This window comes from Nicotiana tomentosiformis, chromosome 7 (genome assembly GCF_000390325.3).
Source record: "Nicotiana tomentosiformis chromosome 7, ASM39032v3, whole genome shotgun sequence".
Taxonomy (NCBI): Eukaryota; Viridiplantae; Streptophyta; class Magnoliopsida; order Solanales; family Solanaceae; genus Nicotiana; species Nicotiana tomentosiformis.
In genome coordinates, this window is record NC_090818.1 from 62,463,015 (window position 1) to 62,475,731 (window position 12,717).

Below are 12,717 nucleotides of genomic sequence, written 5' to 3' on the forward strand. Positions count from 1 at the left end.
GGTAAGGTATTCGGACTTGTTGGTATGATTGGATGGGAGCCCAGGTGTCTCGGTGTCATTCGGGGTGGTTTCAGCCCATTTTCCTTAGTATTGCAGTTGTTGTTGTGATGGTTCAAGGTTGTGCTTAGCAATCGCGGAGCTGAGTCTCGTGATCGCGGAGACGAGAAGTTGGCAGGAAATTTTTGTTCATCGCATTCGTGGTCACGGAGTCGCGATCGCATTGTGTGGAGGAGCTGATCATTCGCGTGTAGTTGACCGCATTCGCAAAGAGAATGAGGTAGCTGGGGATTGTTTGCCATCACGTTCGCAGAATTGGTCTCGTGTTCGCGGAGGGCTAGACATTTGTCTTTCACGATCGCATGTGTTATTTTGTGATCGTGTAGGAGGTTTTCTGGAAGCAGAGTTTTTGTTCTATGCGATCGACGTAGCTTTGGATCGCCATCGCGAAGGGTAATCCCTATGCAGTATAAATGTTTGGAATTTCGGGATTGTTGCCCATTCTTTCATGTTTTGAGCCCTAGACTTTGATTGTGCCGATTTTTCAAAAGGATTTTCAATCAAGGCAAGAGGTATATAGCTTCTACTCATAAGTGATTATATTTCAATAATCTACATGGATATTTAACCCGTAAAACGTGGATTTAAAGTGTAGAAATTGAAGTTTTTGGTATGAACTTAAGAGAGTAATTTGGGGGTTTTGATTATATAATTGAACCCAGATTTGGAATCTAATCATATATTCAGGAATCGTGGGGTAATGGGTGCACTATATGCATGATCAATTTCGGATTCAAGGGCCTCGTTGACTTTTGATTTGAGATAAATATTGAATCTTTTTAATATGAAATCAATTCCTACAGCTTCTACTCAATTCCTACTCATCTGAGTAATGTTTGACTAGATTCAAGTCGTTTGGCATTGGATTTGAAAAGAAACACAGTTGTTGTTGATTAAATCTTGCTGGGAGGAGGTAAGTCTCTTGTCTATCCTTATAAGAAAGAATTTTCTCTGTAGGTGATATATTTTCTATTTGTTACATGATTTAGGTGCCATGCATATGCGAGGTGACGAGCGTATATATGTAGCTAGGTTATGTGTCACATCCAAACCTCAGGAGATGCGACCGGCACACGATGCCCAAAGGCCCGTGCGAACTAAAGTTCATACTTAAGTCTTTCATTATGAATTTGGGCCGATTAGGCCTCCTAGTATGATACCAAAATTAATAAATGTTCATAATTGACTATGGAAGGAACCTTAACATTGCATATATACATATATGTATCTCCATAGTCAACGGAGTCATAACAGTATTTACATACATCTGGTAACTAGTTTGTAAGTCTCTAGGAGTACTATGATACACAACTTGGTCGGAACAGGGGCCCATCATACCCGAAATGACTGGAACATATACCTCAGTACCTATTGAATTCTGTACGGCTATTTTGGATAAGTGGAGTACGACAACCAACCGCTGAAACATGCACCCTACTAGGGAGGGACTTCACCGGGTCTATCTGTACCTTTGGGAATAGACACAGTGCCCAAAATAAAGGGGCGTCAGTACGAAAGATGTATTGAGTGTGTAAAGCTGATAATGTATGTAAACCAAAGGCATATCATAAGAGATATGAATACATAACTTCAACTTGGACACTGAAGACAAGCCACCGGTGGCGTGCACCGCACTCATTGGGGCTATGCATTAAATATAATATAATATCATTCAGCCACTCTTTGGGGCATCATCTTATATCGTACCCAAACTTATAGAGAACTCGGTAATGTCTTATGCGTTCATATGAACTCTATCTCAACAGTACCTGATCTCAACAGAACTCTATGTAGTCAGCCTCAAGAGGACTAGGTAATATCTTATAACACATCATCCCATAACCGGCCTCATAGGGGCTTGGTGATATCGCCCAACACGTCATTTTGCACCCGGCCTCATCGGGGGCTCGGTTAAGCAAAATAGGTACACACATATATAAAAGTACAATGCAAGGTCATTTACAAGAGATATCAAAGGTAGACTCAAAAATGGACTTCATTTCACAACCTCAAGATATTATCCATAAACTCTTAGACTAGGAAAGAAAATGCCACCGGTATAGTACATACAAGAACATGAAAAAACTTGTCAAGAGGGGCTTAGAACAATTCAGTCTTACCACATACGGATTATTCAGAAGAAACGCTTACGCAAAGACATGCTAAGAAGGAAAAACGGCCTTACATACCCTTTTGAGGAATTAACTATACTCCCTGAATTCTTACGCTTCTATGGTAATTATCTTATCCTTCAGGGAATCTCCAAAAATTAGTATAACAAGAAGACGAGGATACAGTGATGATGATAAGATCCTTTACGCTAAATCCTACTAGGTTCGCTCTTGATTTAACTTTGAATCGTTTAGGAGTTCTTAATGGGGGTTTAAGAGAATTTTAGAGCTAAAGTTGGCGATATCTTCTAGAATGAAAGAGAAGAAAGTTGTATTACCTCTTTATATCAAGTCTAGAAATTCCACCGCCCCGTTTACCAAACAGGCCACCTTGCACCGGCCACCGTGCCCGGTAGGGCAGCTGGCATAATTTGATGAAATATAATCACCTCTTTGTCCCCATGACGTGTCGCCGGCCGATTAGTTGTGCTAAACCTTATTAATTTTCAACTTTACATGTGGGGAAAAGTGTGGGGTGTAACATCATTCCCCCTTTCGGAATATTAGTCCTCGAATGTTGAATCGTAGTCACTTTTACAAAATTCTCCAATCATCTTTCGTGGTACCTTGGGCCCTTTCGGAACATTAGTCCTCGAATGTTGAATCGTAGTCACTTTTGTAAAATTCTCCAATCATCTTTCGTGGTACCTTGTGTTGTGCCTGCTAAAGTAACCTCAATATCATCTCTCATATCCTCTTTAGCCTCACATGTTATCTCTTCTATATTGTTATTCCTCCAAAGTACCTTAACTGAAGCCATATTTTTGTTCGCAACTTGCGAACTTGACAATCTAGGATAGCTACCGGAATTTCTTCAAAAGATAGGTCCTCTGTGACTTGGATATCTTCAATAGGGGTAATTTAGGATGGATCACCCAAACACTTACGAAGCATGGATACCTGGAATACCAGATGCACTGCTCATAATTCTAGGGGCAACTCCAGCTGATAAGCCACTTGACCGATTATCTGAGTAATTCGATACGGCCCGATATACCAGGGATGAGTTTGCCTTTCTTGCCAAACCTCATCATGCCTTTCACATGCGATACCTTTAAGAATACCCAATCTCCTACAATGAACTCTAAATCTCGACGTAAATCATTCGAGTAGGATTTTTCTCTGCTTTGGGCTATCAGTAATCGATAAGCGGTAGATGATCTTTCCAACTTCCTTTGAAGTCTAAAATACAAGCTAAAAATATGTCCTCGAGCATATAAATGGTACACTCGGCTTGGCTGTTCGTTTGTGGATGGAAAGTTATGCTAAGTCTGATCTTGTACCCCAAGCTCTCTTGAAAAGATCTCCGGAAATTGGCCATAAACTGAGCACCTCTGTCCAAGATTATATAAATTGGAACCCCATGAATTTGAACTATTTTCTTGATATATAATTGAGCATATTTTTTGGCCGAAAAGGTGGTCCTTGCAGGTAGGAAATGAGTTGACTTGGTGAGTCTATCCACAATAACCCATATAGAATCAAACTTTCAGCGAGAATGTGGTAATCCGGTAACATAGTCCATGTCTCCCATTTCCATGTCGGGATTTCTATATTCTGAAAAAATCCTCCTGGCTTCTGATGTTCAACTTTAACCTTTTGGCAATTTGGACATCTGGCGACATATTCGGCAATGTTTTTTTTCATGTCGTTCCACCAGTATAAATTTCGAAGATCATGATACATCTTAGTTGATCCCAGATGAATAAAATACGGGGTCTGATGAGCCTCCACCATGACCTGTCCTCGAAGTCTCCCGACATCGGGCACACATAACCGGCCCTTTTATCTAAGGACTTCGTCCTTTGATAGCTCAAAAACTTGCTTCTTATGAAAGAGAATACTTTCTCTTTTTTTCATCAAGACTAGATCATCGAATTTTCGTGCCCTTACTTAGTGAGGATTTGGTAGCATTTCGAATTATGGCTCCTCCATCACTGGTGTCAAGAAATCGTACACTTAAATTAGCCAACCGGCATAAGTTTTTAGTCATCTCCAATTTATAAACGTCCACCTATCATAGATTTCCCATAGACTTCCGACTTAATGCATCAGCCACAACATTTGCCTTCCCGGGGTGGTATAGAATATTAACATCATAGTATTTTAATAATTCGAGCCACCTCCGCTATCTCAAATTCACTTTTTTTTACTTGAATATGTATTGCAGGTATTAATCATGCTATATGTCATGTCTAGACTTTTGAAAGTTTATTTGGGCATGATGGGATAAATGTATATTGGATTACATGTTATGGTTGTGGTCATACATTATGCACACACATACACCATGCATATCGAGCATTTCTTATCATATGTATTGCATCATGCAAGTCAGTCTCTCACGTACATGCATGGTGAGGATAATTATGATATTGGCACGATAAGTGTTTCCGTACGGATTGATATATATGCATGGTGAGGATGAGAGGGATATTGACACGATAGTTATTTCCTTTCGGATTGATGATTGATTGTAGAGCTATTATGCTCGGATATGATGCATGGATTGGATCTATCCCTTCGGAGTCACGTGATTACCCAAGTTACCTTGGGTTGTGTGTGCGCAGGTTGGGATAAACCAACAGCACGATGGGTATTTCCATGCGGATTGATGTTTGATTGTAGAGCTATTATGCTCGGATATGATGCATGTATTGGATCCATCCCTTCGGAATCACGTAATTACTCATGTTACCTTGGGCCATGTGTGCGCAGGTTGGGAGAAACCAATGGGTTTCTTGTTTGACATGAGATACACATATTAATGTATTTTTACATGCAACATTCAGGTATATCATTCTCATATGCTACTCGATACATTTTATATATGCATGAGACTTATTAGCAGGTTGTTGGACATTTGGAAGGTGTCAGTTGATGTAAATTTTGAGTCTTTATCATGCATATATATTCTAGGCTCATGTAAAAGTATTCGACTAAGTGCTTCTTGATAAATATCTTGTTTATATGCGGATCCAGTACATTGCTTGTGAAAAAATTGCTTCTTATCTTTTACTTTGACTGTGCACTTTATTATTTATATTTGTTACTCCTTGGTTGTTTTCTCTATTTTTTTATATGCTTGTGAATGACATAGGTTTTATAAAGTGAGTAATTTTTTACTAAACATCGTCACTACTTCGTTTAGGTTAGCCTTGATACTTAATGAGTATATGAGTTTGATATACTCATACTACACTTCTATACTTTGTACAAATTTTTGAGCTAAGTTGTTGTGGAGTTCGAGGGCGAGCATTGAAGACATCAACATTTCAGTTATTAGCTGTCAGTTTGTTCATGGTAGTCTGAATTTGTATTTTTATTTATGTATATTCTAACAAATAATGTATTTTCTTCATACCAACAATGTATTCTATATTTTATAAACTTATGACTTGTGACACCAGCTCATGGCGTAGTTTGTATTAAATTTCGTGTTCTTATTTCATTATTTATTTGATGAACTTCAGTTTAAGTTGTCTTTTATGTTTGTTGGTTCACCTAGCGGGTTATGTCAGGTGGCATCACAATTTGGTGGGATTTGAGTCGTGACAGTTAAAAAAGATATTTATTTATAATAATATTCAACACTCAAAAGTCTAGTGAGGAATTATATTTTTCGTATTCTATGCAAAAAGTTGTAATTTCTACGATAAAGTATTATTAGATAAAGCTTTAAAATTTGTAGTCTTAAAAATTTAAGGGGTAAAAGCTTTGTGGGACCATGATATTTGTGTGATTATAAAAATTTCTCATTAAAGGTAAAATGGATAAAATAAAGAGTTTAAAGTTAAATTATTTTCAAATTTAGAAATATGTCATTTATTTTAGAACAGATTAAAAAGGAAGATAACTCATCTAATTTGAAATAGAATGAGTACAATTTTAACTCATTATTATTTCAGTGTTCATTTCGGAGAATGCTCCCAATTGTTTTCTTCTATTCGAGATTACAAACACCACTAGAGAGAACTTTCCTTTCCTTGTCTTGGATTTTTATTTTTTTTGTATAAGCATGTTAGTGTGATACATTCATAGTAAGGCATTGGCTCTCCGAAAAGGGAATAAGGGACACACCAATAAACATAGACGAAATCATAATGCTTGAACAAACAGGACCTGGCTACTACAGATCCACAAAAAGAAAAAGAAAACTAATATTTCCTTCCTTTTTCTTTTTACTTTTTCAAAATATGTATATTGCAACTCTGAGTCATTTCTAAGAGCATTGGATCAACATCAATCCCCACAAAAAAACTTTCTACTGCGAGAAAACCTACGGCAACATCACGTATATATACTGAGATTCCTAAATTCCAAAGAGAAGCATATTTTACGTAGGAACCACAGATTCAGTCGGTGTGTAGTTAAATCTTTGAACTTCTTCCTCCCAGATCAACTTTGATGAGATTTCGTCGGTCTCTGGTACATGTTCCTGTGAGAAGAGGATTAAAACATAAAAATATGTTAGAACAAATTCCTACACTAAAATCTTTCTTTTATCTACCATTTTGAATACTAAAAAATGAAACATTAAAGTGAACAAAGCTGAACAAATCAACCAAAAAAGGTATGCTTTTTTTTTCTTTTCCAAGTCATGTTTGATCAAAGCAATATAAATATTTAAGACACGCTTTTATCAAATCTGAAAAGTTTATTAACAAGTGCGACACACCATTTTACCAACAAAACTGAAAAGGGCAACAACTCTAAGTGTGGAACCCTTTTGCAAGTTTGAACTACATAAATTCAAAATCTAAACGAGTAGTTTAGGAAAAAAATGAGAATGTTACAAATGCTTATTTATTTTACTAGAAACTATGAAGAAAAATGAAAAAACATACTCCGTCTTTAATTACCTCAAGTTCTCTGACCAACTGTTGGGCTGTCGGAGCAGACACGATTATGCGACGTGCTGTTGGAGAAATAAAGCCTTCATCCACGGCCTTATCAAGGAAAGACAATAAGGAATTATAGAAACCCTCAACATTCAACAGGCCCACCTGCATTATTATTACATTAGATTATTAAATTACTAGTAAGAGATTACTTATAATATCAAAAAAAAAATACCTTCTTTTGACTAAGATTTCCCACTTTTTCTAATGGCTTTATAAAGCTCTTTCTTGTCATGATTAGAGATCAGAACTCAAAGACCTTGTATTATCTTTCCATGTGAACCAAATATTAAGTATCACGTGCATCGATACCTCTCCTAATCTCATTCTTATTTGATAAGGAATGTTGACTTGAAAGAAAAATCCCAGCTGAAAGATTAATTATTTTATAAAAAAGTACGTACTTAAGAATGTGAAAAGAAGTTATCTTGAGAAACAACGTGAAATACAATGTCAAGATCATGTGGACGATTTTCTTCTGCTTGGTTTAAGAACTTTCAATCTGATTTAACACTAAAGACATATAGGAGTTGAAATTCTCAAAGATAGATGAAAATGACTACACTTATTTGTTGAAAAGAAAAAAAAAATCCCTTTAGAGAATGATTGCATGGACGAATGATTTTTTGGTCAAAAGAGATAATTTTCATGCTATGACCGTTGTTACAAAGCAAGTTTTCATCAAAACCTTGATTACTTTTACACCGCCACAATTTGCAGAATTTTTTGCGCCATGGCATGAGCATGACACTAGGGCTGCAACAATATGCTTACAGAAAAGAATTTTTCAATCTACACCTATCAATTGATAAGCCTATTTCCATTACTTAAGAATTATGCCTATATTCCAAGTAGTAGTTTCTTATGAAAAGTTTCATGTAAAGTAGTATGAACTAAGGGCGTGCAGATTTCTCACTGGTTTACGGTGGATTCCCAGCTGAGCCCATGTGATGACTTCAAGAAGTTCTTCAAGTGTTCCATAACCACCTGGAAATTTAGAAAAACAAGAAATTAGGATATGAAGAATCAGATTTTGCAGCATGCTAAAACATTAATTACATTCAGATAAAAGACTTAAGTGTTAATCATGTACCGGGGAGGGCAATGAAGGCATCAGCTTGCCTGGCCATTTCAGCTTTTCTTTGATGCATACCAGAAACTGCTCTCACTTCTCCGATCGTTTCACCAGTTATCTGTTAGCAAATGCAGTATATACTTAGACATGAATGACTCAAGAATGCTTGAAAAGAAAGAGAAACAGATGGAGTATTCCTTAGTGCATATATAAACTAAAGTACTTTTTGGATGACAGGAATATATAGAGCAAGAAGTCAATATAATTGTTAAAGTCGAAAACATGTCTCATAAGAATCAAATTGGTGGGAAAAATTAGCTGATAAGTCATGTATTAATCCTGCAAAACAAAAGATGATACTATGATTTCAGAGTTTAGTATGAGTAGTACCTCTCTAGGCATGAGGGTCCTTGGAATCACTCTGCAAGTTCCAAAAATCAATAAACATAGATTAATAATAGTAAGAATATGACAAAATGAAAGCAATAGTATTATCTTGCCCAAAAAGAAAGCTCTGCACATATTCACTGTGGGGTAAAAAAATATGAGGTAGAAAGCACAAGTCCAGAAAACTGTCTACAGTAGAACACAATTCAAAGTTCAAACGTTGTCTTTATAAAGATTTGGAAATGCTTCAATCAGTGCCTAAAAGGCTTCTAACTTTATACACTCCCTTTTTTCATTTGCTTTCTGACTAGAGGTTCCAGTGTGACTGACATTCCCACGGACCAAAATGGATTTTTGCATTTTCTTTATATTTACTGATAAATGCCCAAAAAGCTCCAAGGCCATACCACAAAAGACACTTTTGGAGGATTACTATTATACTATAAAAGCATAAGAGCAGAGTACCTTTCACGTGTTAAGAAGCTGTTCACTATCAGTGGAACAAGGGGAGATTAGTGTTTGTTTCTTCAACAGAACAACCCTTTTCTACTACTGTGTGCTAAAAGGCCTAAAAAGGGAACTGCAAAACACTACTTTAATACAGTAATTATCAAGAAAGCAGCATTTGATCCAATGATGTCTGCCTTTGGGTAGTTTTGAAGAAGACATTTCATTGAGAAGTGAGGAACTTGCATGGTCTAAGTCTAAACATTAAATAAATATTTTATTATTTTCAGGAACCCCATTAGCGGTCGTTAGGTAAGCGGGGTAAGGGGACAAGATTGGATAAAGTATGGTACTAAATTTATACCATAAATTTATCTAGACCAAACATGAAATAAACTTAGTCCAGACATAATCCCGAATATCTCATCTTATCCCATTAAACTTGACATCATTTTATCCGACCTCACAAGTAGGATAAATTAGTCTAGGTAAAATTATAATCCGGAATAATTTAATTTAGTTCGCCTGCCCACACGAGTTTAAAATGATGGTCGTGTTTGCAGACTTCACATTCAAACATCACAATCTTTTTCCTCTCTGTGTGTGTTTTAGAGAGAGAGAGATTACCCTAGAACATGGCGCCCACCATCATGAACTGCCTGAGAAACAAGACCCATCAGACCCACGCTTCCACCTCCATACACCAAATCAATCCCTCTCTCCACCTTCAAATACACATTGATAAAATCAAAACCGTCAACACGTGTCAGAAACCCATTTCACTAGCCCATCATCATAACAACCAAAAAAAACAAAAATTACTACTACTACTAGCACAAAATTTACACACAACACAACCAAGAAATAAGCATGAAACTTAGAATCAGCTGAACATATGTGCCAAAAGTATACCTTTTTTAGCACCAAAAAAAAAAACCACATGCAAATGTTTCTATCAGAAATTTTATGCATATTTCATTTAAACCACCAAAAAAACATAAAAATCATGAAAAAGGATGAGTTGGGGTAAATTTAGCCCAAGGAAGAGAACACGCTTGAAAGGGGGTCATGATACCAAGGTGGCACGTTTGGTTCCTCATCGAAAGGCAGAAACTCTTCTTCTTCTTTTCTTTTTTTTTTTAAAAAAAAAAAAATTAAAGGAGTGACCCCATAAACTAAGATCATGCAAGAATGCTGCTCAACTGACAGCCAGGTTACAGCTTGCAATTCTTCCTCCATTCTTTCTCCACCACTACAGACACACACCCATTTCTTTCTCTTTCTCATGCCAAAGCAAAAGTAAGAAAGCTCTGTTTTTTGAGAAAAAATCAAAGAAAAACTGATCAATATGAACATAAAACAGAATGAATAGAAAACCCCATGTTGACAATTTTGTGAGATTAGTGACAGAAAAAGGAAGAGAAACTCAAAACTCGAAATGGGTTCGTAATTTCAGCCATCTTCAGCTTACATTTGATAACAATATAGTACTACTACTTATTTAAAAAGACCCATGGATAACAGACTTTGTCCATGAAAAGAACAAACTTTCTGCTTTTGGAAGAAGAAGAGGAGAGAATGGGAAAAATATGATTTTTTTACCAGTTGTTTTCCCAATTCAATCGCAGCGTCTTGATATGTAGGTTTCTTCCCAGAACTGCTACCACAGAAAACACAAATCCTCTTAAACTTTGACGATCTTCTCTCTTCCTCCATTTTTTTCTTTGTCTTATTTCTCCCCTCTCTCTATATATATGTATATATTTATATAAGAATAATGATTGGTTGGACCAAAAGGAATGAAAAGAAGAAGCAGCAGCAGAAGAAGAAGGATTTTGGGAATGAATGAGAACAGACAAGGCAAAGTCTCTTTTTAGCCTTGATGAAGAGAGTAATAGAGAGTATTTGTAGGCCCATGTTCAAAATATTTTACTACCATCTTTTTTATTTAATTTATAAATTCCTTACCACTGTTCGGTTACTAGCTAACCAATGTAATTTAAGAGATCCAGTTCCTTTTTCAAATGTTTAATTATATAATATTATGTTATTTGTACTACATACATTCGGTTATTCAACAATTATTTAAAGAGTGTTAAATTCTATAAGGTATAGAATTTAATATTCCAAGAAATTCAAGATGGGCCAAAGGACTAAGATATAGGTACAAACAGTATAGCAGATGTTACCTTTTGAAATTATTTTTCTAAGTAAAAAGTACGTTTTGACATTACATGTATCCCTTATGAACTCTACAATAGTCAGACTTGTACCAATTTTTTGATGGAAAGTTTTGGAATTTAGTAAGTTTATAGTATACAATAGTTCACACTGATATTCTTTAATTTCTAATAGAATCAAAATGCTTATTTTCGCTCCATTTTCCCACTTTATGCTATGCCGCGAAATGTTTAATTATAATACTGTGGCTATAACGTACATTTCTCTCCGAAACCTTACTAATCTATGTGTTTTGTGGGATAAGAGGGCTTTATGTTAGTTATTAATAAAATGAAATGTTTTATCTGGCGGACGCAAAAATTACAAAAGTGATCTAGGCTTATAGCCCGTTTGGCCATGCTGCAAAAATCAGTTTATTTTGAAAAGCGTTTTGTTTTAAAAGTATTTTTCTCAAAAGTACTATTAGTGAGAAGCAGTTTGTGTTTGGCTAATTAATTTAAAAAATACTTATGAGCAGCAATTAGTGTTTGACCAAGCATTAAAAAATTATTTTTAAGTGTATTTTTCTCAAAAGTGATTTTCAAAAAAGTACTTTTGGAGAAAAATTATTTTTTTCTGCTTCTCCAAAAATGCTTTTGTTTCTCATCAAAAGCATTTTTTTTCTCCTTTCAAAAGCTTGGCCAAACACCTCAATTTTAGAAAAAAAAAAGTGTTTTTGCCTCAAAAGAAGCTTGGCCAAACAGGCTATTAAGCAGCTGGTCTAACATAGTAGTATATCTTTTTTTGGTAGGTAAAAAAGTTTACTATTTACCAACTAGAAATTATGTATTGAAAAAACAATTCCCAAAATTGTGTTTGGAATAGAGATGGCAAATGGTGCAGGGCGGTGCGGGTGTGGTGCGGGTTCTGTCTTAACCCACAAAATTTCAAACCGCGTCGCCCCACCCCGCAAAAGTTTCCTCTCTTTTTTCTACTTCCATTTTGTCTTATTTTTATTTTTATTTTTATTTACTAGTTTTAGAGTACGCGCTTTGCGTGTGTACCTTATATCGATAAATATGAAACTGTAAAAGATCATATAAATATTGTTAAATTATTCATGATATAGCATGTTATTATTATCTATCATTTCGAAGGTATTTCTAGATTTGATATTGAGTTAAAAAGTATAATAATTGTGGATATTAATTATTGAGATAATCGATACCTAATTATAATATTTATTATAATGTGTATTTGCATTTACGTGTATATAGAAGGAATGTTTAATTAAAGGGTCATGGACATACTACCGCATACTTAGAGAATAAAGCATAGTTTTACACAAAATGTCTTTCTCTATTTTTTTTTGTTGTTATTTCTAAGAATTAAACTATATAGCATAATCAATTTTAATTCTATGAGTGGTTGTAAATCTATAATGAAGAATAAAGAAAATCGAATGAGTACCGACCAACATTATCAACTTTAGTTATAGTTTCCTACTTAGTCTTTCTTT

General features: G+C 35.4%; 1 protein-coding gene across 1 annotated transcript; it reads right to left on the bottom strand.

Annotated features, from left to right (window-relative positions):
* Positions 1–6,291: 6,291 nt before the first annotated feature.
* Positions 6,292–10,903, bottom strand: LOC104105264 (cytokinin riboside 5'-monophosphate phosphoribohydrolase LOG7-like). The gene is made up of 7 exons (XM_009613521.3): positions 10,641–10,903; positions 9,666–9,763; positions 8,595–8,625; positions 8,223–8,322; positions 8,046–8,116; positions 7,091–7,234; positions 6,292–6,666 (listed from the first exon to the last, which is right to left on the bottom strand). The coding sequence occupies exons 1-7, from the start codon at positions 10,752–10,754 to the stop codon at positions 6,565–6,567; spliced, it is 660 nt and encodes a 219-aa protein (XP_009611816.1). The 5' UTR covers positions 10,755–10,903; the 3' UTR covers positions 6,292–6,564.
* Positions 10,904–12,717: the final 1,814 nt, after the last annotated feature.

Bases quoted from the DNA above. Each gene is read 5' to 3' on its own strand.
- LOC104105264 (XM_009613521.3), bottom strand. From the start codon at position 10,754: ATGGAGGAAGAGAGAAGATCGTCAAAGTTTAAGAGGATTTGTGTTTTC. The intron at 9,764-10,640 runs GTAAAAAAATCA...GTGTATTTGAAG, and splicing joins TTGAATTGGGAAAACAACTG to GTGGAGAGAGGGATTGATTT. The intron at 8,626-9,665 runs GTAATCTCTCTC...TGGAACTTGCAG, and splicing joins GGTGGGCGCCATGTTCTAGG to AGTGATTCCAAGGACCCTCA.